At 37.2% G+C, this 22,556-nt stretch overlaps 1 protein-coding gene across 1 annotated transcript in view; it reads right to left on the minus strand.

The window, feature by feature from the left end:
- LOC123311108 (potassium channel subfamily T member 2) overlaps positions 1–22,556 on the minus strand; it is a 298,137-nt gene that overhangs the window by 115,239 nt on the left and 160,342 nt on the right. The window contains exons 5-7 of the mRNA XM_044894894.1: positions 15,826–16,024; positions 153–227; positions 10–93 (exon numbers count right to left, since the gene is read on the minus strand). Of these exons, the coding sequence (XP_044750829.1) occupies positions 10–93; positions 153–227; positions 15,826–16,024 (358 nt within the window). The remainder of the gene's footprint in view (positions 1–9; positions 94–152; positions 228–15,825; positions 16,025–22,556) is intronic.

Here is a 22,556-nt window from a genome sequence, read left to right on the forward strand (position 1 = left end):
AATACTTACAAACATATTTTCTAGGGCATGTTTCGCCAACCAACAATTCAGAAAAACTGGTATGAAAAGGTTCCTGAGCGGTGGGTAAAAAATCTGAAATCAAGAATACTTTTAATCTACCTGAAATAAAGTAAGGCATTTGTAGTACCTACCGTTAACGTAAATGGAATTGTATTAACTATCTCTAAGATGAAGTGAAACGACAGAAGTTGTTGCCATATGTTACCCTGAAATGAAGAGACCTCATTCAATTATCAATTCAGAATACAGGGTGTAAGATTAAGATGCGCCAAGAATGCAGGACAAGATTCCTTGTCCGAAGGAATTAACATTTCTTGAAGAATCTTGCAGTCGCCTTCTGAGATACGGAATCTTAAACTTTGATAAAAATAACAAGGCAAAAGATATTTCTTTACAATGGATTGTTGTCATGTTCTGGATAGATATTCGTTTCCTGATATCGATTGACGTGTCCATTGCTGAAATGAAGACCGAATACCTTCACCCTATAGAGAAGCGGGATCATCGATGCATTTAATCACCAGAAAAAGCCTGGCTAGGCTATAATACTCGAGGGAATATACAACGAAAACATTACTCTACTTAATTGGCTGGAAAACTGGTAATCGATAAGTCAATTTCTTCCAATTTGACAGCGATCCTGAGATATTCTGACGGGGTCGTTAATGTAACGGATTAGGTGAAAATCGATCTTTAAACTGAAGGTTCTGAAAGGTATGAGAATTTATTGAAAAGCTCTTAGACGACCTTAGAAAAAAAGCGAAATCTGAAGGTCCCCATATTCTCATGTTATATTCATACAGTAGAAACGACAATCCTGCAACATCTCTAGAGCTTTCCGAAACAATCTTCTTTTTGATCAAGTTCAAAAACTTTTTTCATCCCTTCGTTGAAAGATGAGGTGAAAAACTGGCCTACCCTATTAATATTTATCTTCAATCTTCAATTGAAACTCGCAATATGATTTTTCATGGTTTCATATATAGAGAACATTAATTGGCAAGGGTATAAAGGGTAAAACTCATAATGTGCTCAGTGAATTGCCCTTTTCAATAAAATATCGAGAGGAAGTCAAACAATCCAGGAAGCGATCGAAAAAAAAATCTTACAACATTAATGATTTCTTCACCTCTCAGATCTGAGCGCTCTTCGTGCATTTGTGAGTCGAAATTGTTGTTTGTTTCTTTGACCTCAACAAAAATGACATTTTTCGTACTAATTTCTAAACGAAAAGTTGACTATTTCTGAAGGCGAGTACTTTTCGTACTAATTCACTTTTCGTACTGATTTACTTTTCGTCCGGCTTTGTCACTAAGCAATATATTAGATCCCGAGGCGATTGAATCAATTTAGTGAATACAGAATTTGATGAAAACTTAAGTGCCTCTGACAATACCTGTCATTTGACGTTGTCAAATTAATTCTTTATGAAATCGGCTAGATTTTACCAGTGAATTAGGTCTGAATGTTAGTGTTCAGTATAATCAAGAATTAATAGTGATAGCGATATGGATAACAGTAACACTTCATCAGAGCTCAGGGAATTGGCAGCTACGGACACCTAGATGAGGCAATAAAACTGGTAACATGTTACTTTCATGAAGGTATGTGAGGTCGACGAAAAAATGTGATATGCACTTCGGCAAAAACTATCTATACTGTCTCGCCTGTTTGCTATCCTCGGTTGCGTCACGGCTATCAATTGCAGGCTTGACTGTAATAGACAGTTTTGAGGGCAATTATTTTTCGTCCGCTGTCGTCACTATGACAAGAATATATATCATTTTCGTGAATCAAAGATTAAAAAAACATAACAGGGATATAATAACCGTCATTTGCTCTTTTCAAAGTAATTCATTACGGAATCCTAAAACTTGGCTTGAATAATAATGAAGAGTGGATAGTGACAGCGGTATATCAGTAACGCTCCTAGAGAGCTGAGGTTATTGGAAACAACGGCGACGTAGCCGAGGCAAGCAAAGAGGTGATAAGTTACTTCCGTAAAGGTATGTGAGCTACTACTATTTTTTCGCCTGCCTGCTATGAATTTACAGGCTCGTCATTATTAGACAGTGTCTTTGGTACATAAATAACTATTTTGTTCTTATTGACGTTGTCTCTTCACAAAATATGTGTGTTTATGGGAATAATCTACTATCAAACATATGCTCGTAAATAACCTTTTCTCGCTTTCAAGTATATGATGAAGTTTTCAGATATTCACTTTTTTTTTATTTCATTGCGCAGCTCTCGCTCGACTTTTTGTTGGGCTCATTGTAAGATTAAAACGGTTGTGGTGTACAAAGTTCTCACTGCAATGACAACACTAAGAATAAAACGAGGTGTTTCAACAAAACCTCCATCAGTCCTGTGAAGTTCGTGAAGTTCAGTTATCGGATTTCGATGGATCTGCCACCGTCGATGGGGAGTGTTGACTTGCTTTAGAACAATTTGCTGAAATCCGCTCTAATCCCACGGCGGGCAAACTCAGCGTAGCATACTCCGATTTTCAATAGGAATTAATAGTCCCTTTCAGAACGATGTGGACGTAACATCCTCTGGAGATGACAGATGAAGTGTGTGTTATTGATGAATGAAGCTTGAACGGTCACGACCACGGAAAGTTACGTGAGAAATTCCACAATGCGTTCTGTCTGTAGAGGTTTGATTGTGAATTCAGCTATATTACACAAACATCATGGGTATAAATAACTTTGCTGCTTCGAACATACTTCGAAAATTTTCATTGAAGTCTTATATGTATAGAACTAGCTGAACCCAGTGTCCCCTCCCTGTAGTGTTGATATTAATTGTTATGGGAAGAAATTTGATACGCAAAGATATATCTACGGAATCGAATGAGATTTTTTCTCGTAGAAGCCATCAAAATGAGTCTTTTCTCCAAAACTTGTCCATATAGAATATACAAGAATGCTGAGCTACAACCCCTAGAAATTCGACAAAATTTCAGTAAGTTTCGCACGGGCCTGTGGCAGGTGACTCCGGCATTGAAAAAACGATACAAAATATAAACATATGGCTGGACGATGAATGGTTTAGTACTTCCGAGTCTATCTGATTAGTTGCATACAGTCAATTGGAAAAAATGTTGTATCCTGCGATTCAGGATAAAAAAGTGTAGAAAATTAAGACAGTTTATTGAAAATGCTTATGTTGAAGAAGTGCTAGTAGTATTGTAACCCTAGTTCATCCCATTTTTACGACGATTTTTGGAGGGCTCGACCAAGAAGAAGATTGTGGAAAAATTCGTTAATAATATGGACGAATTTTATTGGTGATATTTTGAACTAATTTTTTCTTTTTTTAAGATCTCAAGTTTTAGCTTGTACGAATTTTGTAAATTTGTGATTATGTGTATTTATACATATGCCTGTTTGTTGTTTGTAGGCCTTTAAAAATATATAGGCCTTTTATAATAAAATAAAAATGAAAAATGAGAGTATTTTTCTATTAGTTGGTATCGAAAATCGTTTAGGCTCAGTCAGTCAGAACAGGATTAAGCCGAGATTTAAGTTGATTCTATGTTTCTATACTCCATTCACTCGGTTGGCCATGGAAATTTGACACATTCCACTCTGTATAGTACGAAAATCTGGGGTTATGACGCTTGTCAAAACACTTTTGGGTTTTAAATCAGCGTTATGTTGTCCGTTCTACGTGAAAGTCTCAGTAATTACGTATTTTATCACAATGTCGAATCATTTTGGAAAATATGAAGTCGAAAATGTGCGACGAAGATAATTGACGTTTATACAAACTCTTTGAAGGCATCTCCAAATCCAGTTATTTGCATGCGTTTTTAAATATATGAATTTTTGCTATGAAAGAAAATTGAATTATTGTACACAATATGAAGTAGCTTGAGTAGAGTTAATGTTGGTTATCTTCCTTGGCTAAAGGTTGAACTACATCAGTTGTAGATTTCAAAAAAAATCAACTAGAAGATTAAATGCATATGATGCAGTAGTTGGGAATGGGTATCTCTCGAAAGAATTAACGGATAATTACAAGAATATTAAATTCTTCAACAAAAATCATCTTGCATCAATGGAAGTCAAAAGAATTATTTCTATGTGAGAGGAACTTCACCTTTAAACAAAAATTTCACATGAACTAAAAATTAACAGGACAACTGGCTCGTATTTATGGCTGTTTATTTTCAATACTTCGATATAATTAATAATAATTATCTATTTATTGATCCCTTAAGACATTCACAATGTATAGGACAAGTGAAATGAAATATAGCAAAATTAATTTACTGGAACTTAATCTACGACGACTATCATCAAAAATCCTCTAGTAACTTTTCGCATTCGTTCACCCTAAAAATAATTATCAAATGCCACCACTTTTTTGAGTCTCCCAATAGAAATTCTTCGTCATTCTCTTGATTCACAATCTTTCAGATTGTGGAAACATTCAGTTAATATAAGTCGTTTAGATTCAGATGAAATATTATATAAATTCACTTAAATTGAATATGTTCGCTACCCTCTGATATATTGTAGAATTCTAAATAGCACTTCCTGGAACCCTGTCTTCTCTCTTTTTCAATTACTTTTGTGACAACGGCGTTATGACATTGACGACATTTCAAGAGTCCCAACCTAACTCCGTTCTAGTTACAAAACTTGAAAAATTATTTCATGGCCAACCGAGTGCTAAAATAAAAGTGTATGGAGTAAAGATTGATCTGACAGAATTGAACAGAAATGTCAAAATTAATCTAAGATCCACTTTAATCCCGAACTGAGCAACCGGGACTTAACCCTCTAATGCCCAAGTTTTTTTTCTTTTTTAAAATTATTTCCGTATAGTTTCAAATTAGCTTAAGTAATCTACATCTTTTTTTCGCAAATAGTTAACTGATTTACATTAACACCTGTACTCACAAAATGAACCTATACTGAAGGCGGACATGGGCAGAATAATTTTTTATCCACTTATATGCAACCTGTCTCAAGGCGGACTTGGGTATTAGAGGGTTAAGTTATTGAATAATGAGAAAAATTCGGCAATCCCACAAAAAATCGGACAGGCCAATATCCTAAACGAAACCATATGGTTGAGTCAGTTATCACGAGATGAGTTTTTTCAATTCTGATAAGTATTTTCGCGAAAAAATTGCTGTTGTCCCACATTGCTTCAAAAAACTATGCCAAATAAATTGATCCAGTGTGCGGACTCTATCAATTACCCTGTATTTCTGATAGGTTTCTTCAACATAGGTAATGACTTTCCCAGAATTCAGTATAAATCAAGTCGGATGAAGATGATTGAACACCTTAAAATAAATCAAAACTTCGAATCATGTAGTTATTCAGGTATTGCGAGGTGCAGTTGACCTGTAATTGAATGGCAGAGAGAGATAAGCTAGAAGTTTACTTAATTTAAACTACCAGATGACACATTGTTAACATAATTGATTTAAATCTGTGGTTGGCATTAAACCCCCATGCAGGCTGAAGGCTGAACAAACGACGGTCAATCCTGTCATTATGATGCTGATCAAAGACGATTGAACTATACGGATTATTAAAATTTCTTGGGAGAACACCTGTGCGAGGCAAATAACCATTTTCGTGATGAAACCCTTCATTACCGTGCAACAACAAAGCACACAACTCCGAACTCGATGGAGCTCATACAAGCTCGCGTATAGAGACGACACACATGAGTAGCAGACAGGCAGGCATATCGGAGAAGCGGTGCTTGAATGGAAGGCCTCCTTTGACGTAGCCTGAAGGTGCAAACGACGCAGATGTGACAGGCAGTGAAACGGTTCACTGCAATCCTGAACTTTCGAGAGTTCCTCATTTCGAGTGCCCTTTGTTGTGAATTAATACACGCCTTGGTGGATACCTTGCACGAGTATCTTTTCACCTAGGATGTTTTTTTTTCAAATCTCACGCTATTTCTTTTGCTATAAGTTTCGTATTGCAATAACCATGCTGGTATATCTAACCGCCAAGAATTTAAATTGAAAAATTTACTGGTATATTATTCTACGTCGAAGAATATGAGAAAACCATAATGTTTTCATATACAGGGTGTCTGTAAACAAATGCGAAGAAATAAGGGAAAGGATTCCTCGATGAAAATAAGCAGGGGTAGTTTCTATAAATATTTTTCGAGATCGACCTCCCTTCCAAGATACAGCCTGGAGTAGGCGATGACCAGTTGACAGTTTTAAATTTTTTTTACATGTTCTAAAAAACACTGAGTCATAAAACATAATATGAAGCACTTAGTAGATGTTACTTAAACAATTTTTTTAGATTTCATAACTTCATTATTAGGGGTAGACAATAACATCCTCTTATGATTTTCCTTCGAAAATTGTTTTCCTGGGATAGATTTCCGAAAAATAAAATTCCCTTCTGGTTTCCTATTCAATTTTGGAGAAGAAAAGTCTCCTGCAAAATTTCGATACAGTCGATACTTTTCTCAGAATAAAATAAAAACTTACAAGCAGTTCTGATCACTGTTCATTCCATTTCATCGTATAAGTGTTCCAGAGAATGACTACCTCCCTCTAAAAAACATGCATCAACTCTGCCTCATAGACCTTCGTACACTGCTTGTAAGTTTTCATTTATTCCGAGAAAAGTATCGACTCTATCGAAATTTTGCAAGAGACTTTTCTTCAGCAGAATTGAATGGGAAACCATAAGAGAATTTTATTTTCCGAAAATCTATCGCACGAAAACCATTTTTGAAGAAAAATCATAAGGGGTTGTTATTTTCATGTGTGTATAGTTTTATGTATCAGTGTTTTTTAGAACCCGTAGAAAAATTAAAAACTGTCCACTCGTCATCGCCTACCAAAGGCTGTATCTTGGAAGGGAGGTCGATTTCGAAAAAAAATACCCCAGCTTATTTTCATCGAGAAATCATCTCGCCAAGTCCTTCGCATTTGTTTACAGACACCCTGTATATGGACCTATGTAGGTATATGAAAAAATGCCCTAATCTTGTCCTGAATATGCTCCAGGTCAAGTTGGCGGGCTGTGACCCAACGAATGAGGCTACTGTGATCTTTAGGTCTATCCGGAGAGGTAAGGAAAGGAGCCTCAAACCACACATTATGCACTGGTTGTATACAGGATGAGTCTTTGGCTCGTACAAATATTTTAACAGTAGATTGTTCAAAAGAAACACTTTTTTCCCATACAGGAAAGGGTTCTCAAGATGGTGGAGGATGCTTATGCATCACTTCTTCAAAGATGGGATCTATACTCTACACTAAACGGACGTTTTTGGTACAAAGATACCGCTTGCTCCACCGATGTCTTTGCGATATAGGTACACAGGAACTAGTATGGGGATTGTGGGACTGAAGAATATCCGCAGAAGATAGTCTTACGAGAGTGTTTAACAAATATGAAATTTCTCCATTTGGACATGTTGCAATAAAGTTACCTTCTTCCATTAAACTTCAGAGGTTTACCCCTACAAAGAATTTGTGGATTTTATGCTTTCATGAAATTCAAACCTGAACAAGCTACAGTGTGAGGCGAGGGGTGAACCGGTCGTGAATTGTGGTGTACAAATTGCAGGAATTGTCATGAATTGAATTGAATTGCCAAGAATTGTTGAGAATTGTCCTGAATTGCCAGGAATTGTGGTGAATTGTCAAGAATTGTTGTGAATTACCAAGAATTGTGTGAATTGTTATGAATTGTTGAGAATTGTCGGTGTTCCCGCCGCTCCAGATATCTTTCGTGCCCCTAGCAACAACCATGGTATTTCCCGCCCCAATACGACTTGATGATGGGAAAAAGACCAGATCCAACGAAGGGGACATAAATACCAGAGTCAGTCGTCAACAGTTAACACTCACCAACATTCACCCACGCACACCACCACAAGCGTGACGATATATTCACATATGTATCAATATCTATAAAATTTCTTGTTTTTCTGTAAATAAATAAGTGTAAAATCAGTGCTCAACAAATCTATAATACAGTCCACCTATACCATCAAATTCATGGTCCATCGAGCGGATACTCAAGAAAATCAAGGAATTACAATAATTTCCATACGTGAATACAATACAGCCGAGAATTGTGCGACGCCAAGTCAAGTGCCTGTGTCTGGATTTTGAAAGCAGGGCAATCGTCCAACCAAAGAGACGTCCCGAAGCCGCCACTCCAGCACCTATAATCCCTAGAGACGAGCAAGGTTCAGCAGGTCCATATTCTGAGTGAGTCCTTTCCTTTTCACATACCTGCCTAATCCCCATAAAATTGCCTCTATTTCGTCTTTTCTATATTTCTATTTAAAATCAATATTTCTATAATGGCAGAATTAGTCGCATTAGAAAGAAAGCGAGCTCTGATTGACGGTACGTTAACTTCATTTCAGAAGCACCTTGATCAAGCAATAAGCAAACAAAATTTAACCGATCTTGAAATCGCTATATTCAAGGATAGGTTGAAAAATACTTTGGACATCCATAACAATTTCAATAATGTCCAAAACGAGATTGAAATGACATGTGCGTTAACTGCATTACCTGAGCAATCAGAGAAGAGAGAGGCTTTCGAAGAAAAATTCTACGACTTAACTAATAAAGCCAAGCTATTTTTGAAACGATATGAGTTTCCCAGTCCTCAATTAAATGTTCAGTCTTCCTATAAATCCGAATCAGTAGGAATAAAGTTGCCAGATATTCTATTACCTAAATTTAACGGCAACTTTGAAGATTGGCTAGAATTCAGGGATACTTTCAAAAGTTTGATACATGAAAACGAATCTCTCACATCGGTACAGAAGTTTTTCTACCTACGGGGCGCGCTAGAAGGCACTGCTGCGGCATCAATAAAGAAAATACAACATACTGCAGATAATTATTCAGTAGCGTGGAGTACTTTATGCGAAAGGTTCAACAATACCAAAAAGTTATTGCACGACCATTTAGGTGCATTGCTATTTTTTGAACCTATTCACAAGGGTTCCTGCGATAAGTTACAGCAATTAGCTGACAATATTTCTCGACATTTAGGCGCTATTGAGCAGTTAGGACAATCGGTCGAAAATTGGGATTGCTTATTAATTTTCTGGATATCACAGAAAGTCGATAACGCTTCACTATGTGATTGGGAGCGGCACCAGCGAAACAAAACGGAATCGCCAGATATTGACGAGTTTTTAAGTTTTTTACGCGAGCGTGCGAATTTTGTGGATTCATTAGATTATAAGAGCAATCAATCCCGCGATAGAAACTCCAATAGGCCAGGTAAAGATTTTATGCGTAGTGCAAGAAAGGAAACGTCTAGAGTTTTAGTTTCCAACCACTATACGTGTACCTTTTGTCAGGGAAATCATTCAATATATACATGCAATAAATTTTTAAATTTAACAATAATAGAAAGGAACAAATACGTCAGAGAAAATCCTTCTATATGCGCTAACTGTCTGCGAGAAGGGCATCCTATAAGCAAGTGTAAAATAGGGCCATGTAAAAAATGCAGGTCTCGCCATAACTCTCTTTTACATGACGATAGTATTAGAAGAGTGCAATCGAACGAAAATGATAACGAGCCGTCCAGCGCGAATGTTCTGAGCAGTGGCGTGCTTCAATGTTCAACAGGGCAAACAATACTGTCAACTGCTCGCGTATTAATATCGGACAATTTTGGTAAATGGCATTCGGTAAGAGCCCTTCTGGATTGCGGTTCTCAAACATCATTCATTACGGAACGCCTGCAAAGAAAGTTGAACGTTATTGGCCAATCCAGCAATCTTGAGATATACGGCATAGCAAACAACATTTCATCCGTAAAAACGAAATGCAATATCGAACTCAAGTCAGAAGTCAATAGATTTTCCACAAATTTAATTTGCTATATCCTACCAGAGATAACTAGTCAAATGCCTAGTATTGCAATAAATTCTGAAGTTCTTAAAATCCCTTCTCACGTAGTATTAGCCGATCCAGAATTCCATAAGCCCGGTCCTGTCGATATGTTGATCGGTGCAGATCTGTTTTGGCAGCTCCTAGATAACAATAAAATCGTCTTAGGCAAACGCGGTCCCTACTTACAAGAAACTAAGCTAGGATGGATCGTATCCGGACCACTCGGTATAGTTAACCCAAAAACTGCTTCATGTAATCTAAGCTCAAATCGAGAACTACTTCAAGCGCTCACAAAATTTTGGGAAATAGAGGAATTGTCCAATGAGAAGATTCTTTCCCCAGATGAACTTTTATGTGAAACGTTATTCGCGGAAACTACGACAAGAAATCCCGATGGACGGTTTGTAGTCAATTTGCCGCTCAAGCAAGAACCTTCAGTTCTGGGAGAATCAAGGTCTCAGGCAAAGCTTCGCTTTCTAGCCTTAGAAAAGCGTTTACTAAGAAACGAAAGGTTAGGAACTATGTATAGAGAATTTATGCACGAATACATCATTTTAAACCATATGACAATAGTAGACAGCCCAACCATTGATCAAGAATACTATATGCCTCATCACGGCGTGATAAAAGAGTCAAGTCTAACCACAAAGCTGCGAGTAGTATTTGATGCTTCGGCTCCGACTAGTAACGGTATATCTCTGAACAATATTCAAGCTATAGGGCCGGTTCTACAAAATGAGTTATTCTCCATAATATTGAGGTTTCGTCAATATCAATATGTCATATCCGCCGATATAGCGAAAATGTATCGCCAGGTTTTGGTCAACCCAATACAGCGACCACTACAGCGGATACTATGGCGCGATAACCCTTCAAAAGAGCTCTGTACATACGAGCTCAATACCGTCACCTACGGTCAAGCTTCGGCCAGTTTTCTCGCCATAAGATGCTTATTCGCATTAGCCCAAGATATTCAAGATATCAAACCAGACATAGCTCGTATAATTAAGCAAGATTTTTACGTAGATGACTTGCTCACAGGCGCGGATTCTCTTCCAGATGCGCAGCGAATATGTCGCGAGGTTTCCGATGTTTTGACAGGCGGTTGTTTCGAGCTCCGAAAATGGTACTCCAACTCATCCGAAGTTCTACACAATATTGTTCAATCTGACCTAGCTCGCGATAATCTCGAATTTTCTAAAAATGATAAGACAAAAACATTAGGTTTGACTTGGTCATGTCAAAACGATAATTTGATGTACAATATCAATATCAATCATGAGCATCAAGATTTCACAAAGAGATCCATCTTGTCCATTGTGTCAAAAATATTTGATCCGCTAGGATTACTAAGTCCTTGCATAATCTTAGCCAAAATTCTATTGCAAGAATTATGGTCAACCAAGACGTCTTGGGACGATCCTATTCCAGAATCTATAAAATGCACTTGGCTCACCTCTCAGCACGAATTGCCTATACTGAATAACCTGTCTATATCGCGGCACGCTATAATACAAAATTGTATAAGGGTCGAACTACACGGGTTTTGCGATTCATCAGAGAGGGCCTACGGTGCGTGCGTCTATTTACGTAGTTTGGACAAAGATGGCAATATACGTGTCTCATTACTTTGTGCTAAATCCAAAGTGGCACCAATAAAAACTGTCAGCATACCAAGATTAGAGCTTTGCGGCGCAGTACTATTATCACGCCTCACACATAAGGTTGTAAGTTCAATGAATTTAATGAGCGATTTACCCAACGCCAGAGTAATGCCTTCTAGCATCAACAATATCAAAAGATTCTCATCTGAACAATATATTGATTGGCAATTCATACCGCCCTATTCGCCACATTTTGGTGGACTCTGGGAAGCCGGAGTCAAAGGTTCCAAGCACCACATTAAAAGAGTTATGTCCAAAACACCTCTTTCTTTCGAGGAATTATCCACTTTGTTGTGTCAAGTGGAGGCAATTTTAAATTCCCGTCCACTATCTCCCCTTAGTTCAGATCCAAATGACCTAACTCCTTTGACTCCTGCTCACTTCATAATTGGCAGGCCACTAAATGCTGCCCCAGACGAGGATGTCACTGATGTCAAAATCAATAGACTAGATCGTTTCCAACTAGTCCAACAAATGACACAGCATTTCTGGCGACGTTGGAAGACAGAGTACATCTCCGAGCTGCAACTTCGCCAAAGATGGAGAAAAACCCAAGGCGCACTACAGGAAAACGCTTTGGTTCTATTAAAAGATGACCATACCCTGCCAACCCAGTGGCAGCTAGGACGAATTACCCATCTACACCCAGGTCCCGACGGAGTTTGTAGAGTGGCCACTATAAAGACTTCCTCCGGAGTGGTCAAGCGAGGGTTCCAGAAAATCTGTCCTCTCCCTATAGATGTTTGAAAGAGGGTCCTTTCAAGGTGGGGAGGATGTTCCCGCCGCTCCAGATATCTTTCGTGCCCCTAGCAACAACCATGGTATTTCCCGCCCCAATACGACTTGATGATGGGAAAAAGACCAGATCCAACGAAGGGGACATAAATACCAGAGTCAGTCGTCAACAGTTAACACTCACCAACATTCACCCACGCACACCACCACAAGCGTGACGATATATTCACATATGTATCAATATCTATAAAATTTCTTGTTTTTCTGTAAATAAATAAGTGTAAAATCAGTGCTCAACAAATCTATAATACAGTCCACCTATACCATCAAATTCAGTCGGGAATTGTGGAGAATGGGCTATTTTTCCAAATTTCAAAATCTAAGAATTTTTATAACTCAAATACATATGTATATGGAAATTTATTTTATTAGAATTTTAACACACTGCATTCGGTCGGAAATTGTGATTTCAGAAGAGCTCTCTTATAGAACATGGATATGTTCTAAGGTATAGAATTCAGAAATTTTTTTTTGTAATATGTGGATATTTCGGTGGATATGGAATTCTATATTTCTTTGATCGGTTTCACTGGTGTCGAATTGACAAAAATTACTAGACTGTAGTAAGGGCATTCTACGTTACACGCTTTTACACAATCGAATGTTTATTAAGTTTCGAAGGGTGTATATCTGAATTTTGAAGCGAATCTCTTACGTGTTGGATAACTAATGGAATTGGGTTTCCATAAATAATTTGAATTCGATTTTGGAGTTTTAGGAAACTTGCCCATCGTCGTAAATTATAAAGAATTGTTCTGAACTATTAATATCCGTGAATTGTTCGAAAATTCTCATGAATTGTCTGGAATTGTTATGAATTGCAATGCATTTTCTAATTGTTGGGCGATTTGCTGTCTTGCAATTCACAGATGTCCAACCTGTCCAACTATTAGGAAGCAGAAAGGGAGGTTTGCACATGTATATGGACATGTATATAGTCATATTCATGTAGACATGTATATAGTCGCATGCCGGCGCAATAGTGCAAACTCCGAGTTTAATTTCTGTATTCTGTGATTTGAATTAAAGTGATATAAGATTGAGCAGGTAAGAATTATACAACATCTAATTTTTTCATTATTTCTTATTGATACACAATAATTTCCTACGGGTGTGAAGCCAGGTTTCTTTCATCCACAGTTACAATCTGTCAACTCCACGCTCTAAGGATAACTGTATTGTTCAGTATACAATTCTTACAGTTCTGAAAAAAATATTAATGCTCGTTTTAGGATTTGAGTTTCTCTTGGAAAAAGAATGAGATATGGTGCAATCGGATATTATTCATACCTTGATTTATACCAATGAAAATCATTAAAGCTCATTGTCAGCCCGTACGGGGGGCCTGGACGGATTCAAAGTTAAAAATTTCAAATTTTCTCGAGACATGTGCATTCTTGAGAATAGAGTAAATTGGTTCGATATAACATTTTACATCATGAACAGTCATCAAAACACATTGTTAACCTGTACACATGGGCGCCCGCAGGAGGGGGCTAGGGGGCGCCACGGCCCCCCCTGAGATTCTGATAGACACCGTTAGAGAAATTTTTCTTTCAGTAAAACTAATCGTAGATGATATTTTGCCCCCCCTGAGAAAAATTTCTGCGGGCGCCCATGCCTGTACAGGGACTATTCACCAACAATATTGGTGAATATTGGTCCCGATCTCTTTGCGTTCAATAGCAGGTACCTGAAACGATTCCTTTGGTTGAAACCGTTTTATTACTCTGTTGGAAATAACCCATTAAAATCATTGTTAAGAACAGGCGTTCTTTCTTCAATGCATATCATATAATTTTGGTTATTTCAACCTCATTTTTAACACTTTTATAATTTCTGAGAAGATGTTAATTCGAAATGTCGGTCTATATCGGTATATCGATTGCAATAATGTCAATTATATATTCACAGCTTCTTCCCTCTCAACCTGACAAAGATCATTCGGAGGTTCATCTAAGACTAGGAGACTCGCTTGGAGATGTCTCTCCAAGTATAAAAAAAAAATTATTTGAAACATTTGTCTAATGTTTCAAATAATATATAAATCATATATTTCGCTTATACCATTTGTAATCAATAGAGCTTTAGTAATGTAATAATTAAGGTTCGCGTTGAATGAATTCCTAGATATGTAGGTACACACTAAGGATCACCGAATTGGGCAATTCGGAGAGGGATATAGTTTTAGTTGATTAATCGGTGAAGATGAATTAATAATATTAATAATTGTTTTCAGCACTCAAAAAGTAGACATAGATATTTCAGCACGTGTGTCGAATCTCTTGATGGTTATTCTGTAAGCTCTTTGTTAATCCATATAAATTGAACGAACAACTTTCATGAGAACACAATTTTGATTTCAACGCACCATGTTTCTGAAACCTGGTAAGTTGTGTTATTATTTTGTAGTACTTCACATACTTTCATAAAATTCCATAAAATAACTCGACATGTTGATGTATGATTTAAAATTAATAGCTTGCAGAGTAACCATTTTTTTCAACTACTCGATCAATTTGCGTTTGATAGAAGGTACCGATTCAAAAGATTCCACCTAGAAGTATTTCTTCGCTTCATAAAATTTTATAACTCAATTTGGAAAAACCTACAAAAATTGTCGTTACGAACGAGTACGCTCTGTTGTATTCAATATTAGGGTTGCCCATTTTGACCAAAAAGATTTTATGCACAGAATAACTCTAGAGCCATTTGCTGAGGGAATTTTAAAAAATTTACCTGAAAGTATTTTTCATATTTTTCATCATACAATTTTATACCTCAATTTTCAAAATTGTCGTTATGGAAGGGAATGCTCTTATCTAGGTCGTTTTCACAACATTTTATTCAGTTGAATTTCAAAGTTGTTTGAATCAGCCTATATAACTATATAACTATGTTGATGAGGGGAGGTTAATAGTACATCAAACAATGAAGTATAGGATATCCATGGATAGAAGCAATTTCTGTAAGCTAGCCTCAGTTAGCCTTAACTACTATCTGGCTATATCTATAAGACATATTATTGATTGGTTTCAGACCTCTCATAGTGTGATGTGAAGAAAATTCCCAAAATATATATTCAAAAAAAAATACATAACTATGAATTGTATTGAATTGTCATGAATTGTATTGAATTGTCATGAATTGTATTGAATTGCCATGAATTGTATTGAATTGTCCGTGAATTGCCGTGAATTGCCATGAATTTTCTTTAATTGTGTGAATTGTTGAATTGTCTGAATTGTTTTATATGCTATTATAGGAATTGCGTGAATTGTCTGAATTGTGGTGTACAACATTTTCATGACCGGTTCACCCCTCGGTGTGAGGGATATCAGGGATGTGACATAAGAATTTTTGTTCTTCATTAGAGGAGTTTTAGATTAATGCATTTTCCTTCAACGAATTAAGTTAACCATATAAAAAATTAACTTTTCAAATGATTCATCTTACCTTATATCCAAGATAAGCCAGCAATAAGGCTTCAGTCAGGCTTATTACTGCAAGAATAACCTGAACAACCCACAGCTCAAAGGGGCGATTCACCCAAATGATGGCGTCCCAATTTATGATGGGGTTTTCTTGAAACTTTTCTTCCGTTAGGTTGGCAGATATGATGTATTCCGTCTTGTTACCTGCGATACACCCATGACTGAAATAAAAAATTCGGTGAAAGAATTATTATTATTTCAATTATCAACTGTAATATTCACGACGAAATTTCTGAACCAATTTGAATGTTACGATGGTTGATTTCTAGGGATTGCCAAGTTTTTGGAAATTTCAAGATTTTGTTTTGTAAACAAGACCAGCTAGCAAGGATTTCAAGAGAATACAATAAATTTTATGTCAATACAAAGATTTATTGTCAAGAAAACAAGAAATCTTTAAATAGCTTGTCCAACCATGAATAGTCTAAAACGTGTTTTTTATGAAAAAGATGATATATTTGAATATGCAATACCTATACCTATCCATTTATCGCACATATTTTTTGCTAGGAATTGAATATTGAAAAAAATTTATGATAATCTTGTTGGAACTCCAATGGAATCTAGAAATTTTTTACAATTTTCACTTTTTCTATTTTTATGAAACATGGTATAATTTTGGCTTATTTATTATTTTTGCCGTTGGTACTTGTGTCCTCCTGAATTTCGAAAAAATAACAGAATTTCTTTCTCTCAGTATTTCCACTAGTACCTATACCACTATCTTGCATTGGTGGAATGCTGCTGCTTTTTCCTTTCACTGCCGCAGCTACGGTTTCAGATTAAGATTTATCATTTTTACTCGAATAAGTCGAAGTCATCATTTTATATTCTTACTAAAACTTACGTTTTTTTTCTATGGTTAGTAGATATTCTGAGTCAGGGTCGGAACCAAATGGCTCAGCAGACGTTCTATTTACTGAAGAGTCAATATCCCTTATGGTAAAATACGACTACCACTTTGTAATGATCAGGACTAGGTATAGAAAGAAGTTGCAATTCAGTTCAAAGCCGATTGAAGGGATGATGACGACGTAGAAGGTGGCAAAGTCATGTTCAATCGACAGAACTGGGTCCGTTAGCAGTGGCGTATCGATAGATAAGAATAATAGGTAAAATAGGTGAAATAACTTTTGTTGATCAGTTACGAAAAGTAAGATATTTCGCAACTGATGATGAGATGATACTTGCTTCCATAGAAACGGAGTGAAAAATTGAATGATTTCCGTCACTGGACGATTTTAAAGGAATCTCCGAGGAAATCTTGTATAGACGTTTTTAGTACTTTTAATTTGAATTCATAGCCACATCCTATTCAAAATTAGAAAAAATATTGTGTGAAACACTATTTTTCGTATTACACTCTTCCCTACTCATTGCACAAATTACGTATTTTGAATACATGCAAAATAGTATACCTACTGTATTTTAGCTAAAGCGTTTTTAACGTAATTAATTGAAGTGTTTTTATTTTAACCAGCTCTGAGTGGATGTCCATCATTTCGTGTAAAAAATCTTAAATAGAAATCCTACGTTGATTCAAATAAAAATATGAAAACGTCTAGCCGGATTTACCCTCCATCTTTGTCCATAACACGAGAGGAAAAGAATGAGGCATTTTGAATTTTCCCCGCTGCAAATTGTTAGACGACCCAAAAAAAAACAGGCATTCCTTGGGAAGAAGCATCATGTCGGCGAGTAACAAGGTAATGAAGGAATTGAATCGCATAACAGAAGAATCTTATCTGAAAATTCCTGAGGGAATTACATTCCCATCTCTTCTCAAGTGAGCCGTTACCGCTGTTAGAATTCTAATGGCGTCACGTTATGGCTTTATCTTCGGGAAAATGGAGAGCACGTCAAATTTGGATGAAAATTCGAAAACTGTTCACGAGACTGCGTTTTATTGACTAATAAAATGAATGGTACCATCCAGTAAAATCATTCAGGTGGAAAGGATGATGATGTGATATCACGATTTGAATGACTTTTATTGAGGATTTGATCTAATTGTGGAAGAGTATGGAAGTTTGATCCCAGACGAACCTCGAAGTTCACCCCCGAAAAGATAAAATAAGGTTGTTAAACCGACCGTTATTATCTTAAGCTGGCCATTCACGGTGGAGCCAGGATCCGTGGCTCGATCCGATGCATATTCCACCGTTTATGGGGTAATTTTAGTCGAGCCCATGCCATCTCAAGGTCATGTTAGATTTTTCGATCGAGCCAATATCCATCAGACATCTACAAATATCATCAATATATGTGACAAATTTATAGTAAAAAAATCTTGCACACTCAGATGATCAAAAGACAGGATTTCCTTCAAGATGATGATTGACTTCCAACAATGATATCAGGGCTAACACAACAAAAATACACTGAGCAAAAAAATTAACGCACATTATGGAAATCTCACATTTATTCTACAACTGAAGGTGTTTTCAACGATAATTATTTTTATCAGAATTATGCATGCATATGTTATCCACTTTCAACGGTTTTCTTCAATACAGATGTTTTTTCGCAGCAGGAATAAAAAAAGATGATATTATCAGATTTTGAATGTATTGGCTCCATTCTAAAATCAGTTGTTCTCGATCAATTCTAGTGATCAATAGTTTTTCTTTCGTTTGATTTTCTACACTCGATCGCTATGCAACGCGAAACACGCTACCCAAGCGGTAGTTTTGCGAGAAGAAGGGTGGACATACACGAGAATTGCAGAAAGGTTTGGAGTTTCCTATACAAGTGTGTCCAAAATGTTGCAGCGATTCAGGGAGACAGGTATGAATGTCCGAAGACCAAGACAGGGTAGACCACGGGTAACAACTGCCATTCAAGAACGTTACTTGAAAGTTTCTTCGTTGAGACAACGGTTTGCAACCGCTCGCATCCTTCAAATTCAGCTTGAGCAAACTCATGAGGTGCAAATTAGCACTCAGACAATAAGAAATCGCCTCAGAGAATATGATTTACCCCAGCCCATCCAAGGGCGCGTTTGGATTTTGCGAGAGAGCATATCCATTGGGAAAGAGTTCTCTTCACAGATGACCATTGTGATCGACGTTCCCTTGTATACAGACGTCCACATGAAAGATATGCTCAGTGCAATTTTCTGAATACTACTGGTTTCGGGAGTGGAAATACCAAGTATTAAATCACTTATCAGCATTTCAGTATTTTGAAAATTGTTCATTTCTCTTCTTTCACATAAGATTCGGTGAAATCCCTAATTTTTCTTCTATTTGATGTGTCTTGTTTCGTTCAAAACCTTCCCGAGAGAACATAAAAAATAAGTTATAGAGTCAATGTAGAGTTAACTTTGATTTTCAGAATGTGCGTTAATTTTTTTGCGCAGTGTATGATGGGGGACAATATTTAAAGCTTAGTGAAAGAATATACTTTAGTTGGGGAGCCCAAGAGAGAAATTCGGGATTTTCTCGAGCTTGTCAGACTAATATACCTAAGGGGAGAAACCTTGAAACAATAAAAATTGGCCATTAAGATCACAATTTTTTTTTATTATCTCTTCTGGGCTATTTGTTTTCGCATTCATTATAAATGTTGTCGAGCATAACATTTTCTACGAATTTCGTCTGAAGCAATTTTTTCTACATCTGAAAGTTTTTGAGATATATGGCGATAAATGTACATTAAACTGGGTTTCTACAATGGCCTTGACCTTTCGCATGTGTGACTAAGCTCCTAGCCCTTATCGCCCTCTAAAGGTAAGCGCAAATACAACGGCATCGGACGGACGGTACGGATCGGAATAAATTACTTTCAATGGAACTGAATGGAGCAACGCACATATGTGCGGACGGCAGGCATCGCATCGCATCGCATCCGACGGGAATTGAGGAACGAGAATTGAATTCCGACCGATGCGTGCTGTGCCGGCCGATCCCGACATATGTGCGATACCAATCGGAGATTGCCGCGGCATCTGCGTCATTTTACAAGTCTCTACATGCAGCGGCTTGTACGGGTAGTCATACGAAATCCGAATTCACGGCAGAAGCATGAGTTTTCAGGAGAACTTAATACTGCGCGTACAAAATTATAATGAATTGTACAATTTAAGTGACAGAAATTATAGCAACCATTTTTTTTTCGTCCTTCATCAAGTCCGGAAATAAATGAACATATTCTCCAAAATCCTTCCTTTTTTACATATGTCATGTATCCACATTCGTCTACGCTTCCTTCGCTTTTGAAACTCTTCTTCCTCCAGAACAACGCTAGTTCCTCACCGCTTGAAGACATATTCGCAACTAATCTATTCCTCCGGCGATTCCGATGTTGTATGTGCCTTCATAAAAATTCCGCCGCTGCCGTGCCGTTCCTTCCATGCCGTCCGTCCGATGCCGATGTATGTGCGCTTACCTTAATTCGAAAACGGTACAGGAAGAGAGATATTTAAAGAAAATGCCATGTTATTATCTTCAAACTGTCAGATTAATGGGTCAACACATCTGAAACACCGAAATTAACCATCTGTATGAAAGTCTGACACGCTCGAGTATGTTCACCTGACGATTTTTTTTACATCTTTGAAATATGGAAAATCCTTGAAAAAGACGAAAACCTAGTTTTTCGAATGTTTATTCATTAGAATCATTTTTCATGGGTTCGGCTCTACCGTGAATGGCCAGCTTTATGAATTTCATTATTTCTTCGCGTTTAATGTCACCCGATGAGTAGGAATCTTCCGCAGATTTGTGGCGGAGAAAATCCCCAAGACTAATCATCACAAAAGCGTCGCAAACTCGTGGATCAGAGTTCTCTGAGAAAAGGTCTATTTTTAGCGCAACTACGGGATTTCACTGACGACGAGCGGTATCTCTTATTCTCTACCCCAAGGGCTTACGCGCCATGACTGATAGAAAAGAAGAGATTTCGGATTCAACACTTATGACGCGGAACGCGAACAGGGGGGTTGACGGGACTTTCTCTTCAGTACCCCTAGGGCTTACGCACCATGACTGACAGGGAAGGGAAAAGTCAGACTCGCGAAACAGGGTAAAGTAGGGGAGAGTTCCTTTGAATTGGACAGCCCATGAACCGGACGCTACAGTTTTCTACTACACTCGATAGTAATTTAGCATCCTTTACGTAAATCCCATTTTCGCAACAAGGCGCGAGCCACAGGGTCAGCCATTTTTCAAGAGATCTCGATCGATGTTGCGAAAATGATATTTACGTAAAGGATGCTAAATTACTATCGAGTGTAGTAGAAAACTGTAGCGTCCGGTTCATGGGCTGTCCAATTCAAAGGAACTCTCCCCTATGATTCATTTCTGCAAAAAGTGAGTTTCCCACCACAAATAGTACGATTCTTTTATATTCTTCAGATTCTTAGGATCCAAAAACGGATATAAATGAGTTTGAGCAGAATCAATAAAAAAAATTTTCGTGATGTTTCCTATAATTTCCAGGAGTAGAATTTCATATTATACCATTGAAAAATAAATTTCTGAAAGCATCATTTATTTTGAACAATTATTTCTCTTGTGGTCTCTTGTTTGAAGTAACAGTTCTTGAGAAAATTTTTTCTTCAACAGGTGAGAATTCTCATCGAACTAAAATTTATTTAGTAGGCAGATATCATGCTGACATCATAATTAATGCTTGTTTTCTGAATTTAAGGGCTAGTTTCATAATCAAACCTAAAGTCGCTTTAATTTTAAAGCTTCCTTAAGCCCTACTAAAAATGACAGTAAAGGAAGCTTTAAGCTGTGACTTTGTAACTTCTTAGTGCTAGTTGCGACTGTGTGCCCTCCTGTGACTAAAGAGACCCAACCGTGACCTGCAGATCCTTCCACACTCAGGGCATGGATAGTCTCCAACCAGATCTGGCCGCCGCTGTATCCTTCTCGATTCTCCATTATAACCGTGGACCAAAGACCTCCACTGTGACCTGTCTAACGCTAGTTGTTCCCAGTTATGATTAGCATTAACTGATTTTAGGGATTGATGTAGTGTATCCTTAAACCGCTTATACTGGCCTCCTGGTTTCCGGGCTCCCTCAGTGAGTTCGCCGTATAGAGCTATTTTGGGGAGTCTTGTGTCTCGCATCCTCAGAATGTGGCCGCACCATCTGAGTCGGGCCCTCGTTACTTGAGTCTCAATTGTTGTAGATTTATTCCCGGTAACGGGATACAGCAATGAATGAATGAATGAAGCTGTGACTTTAAATTTGATTATGAAACTGGTCGTAACCTTACTCCCAGTTTCATAATCAAACCTAAGGTTGCTTTAATTTTAAAACTTCCTTCTACCCTACTAAAAATGACACTAGAGAAAGCTTTAAGAGAGGTCTACACCGTTTTAGCGGTCAGTTCAAAAAGAGGAAATGAATATCTCACGTCAGAAAGCTCAAATTTATGTGGGGTTTTCATTATAATTCAATTCAATCATTTGGTTACCTCGGAAAGTCAGAAATAAATTTTTTATTCGTCAAACGACAAAAAAATTTTTTTCATTATAAGATATAAGATCTACTTTTATAGAAGTTTTAATATAGAACAGAATAATGAAACTTGAAGTATAAAAATTTCAGGAATGCATACAATTATTTGAATATGTAATTGGGTTAACAACCTATTATATGCGTATCCACTTTTCGAATGTATAGATAAAGTTTGACCCACTATTTACCTGTTTGAACTCTCCTTGCTCAAAATGGGA

Source organism: Coccinella septempunctata, chromosome 1 (genome assembly GCF_907165205.1).
Source record: "Coccinella septempunctata chromosome 1, icCocSept1.1, whole genome shotgun sequence".
In the NCBI taxonomy this organism is placed as follows: domain Eukaryota; kingdom Metazoa; phylum Arthropoda; class Insecta; order Coleoptera; family Coccinellidae; genus Coccinella; species Coccinella septempunctata.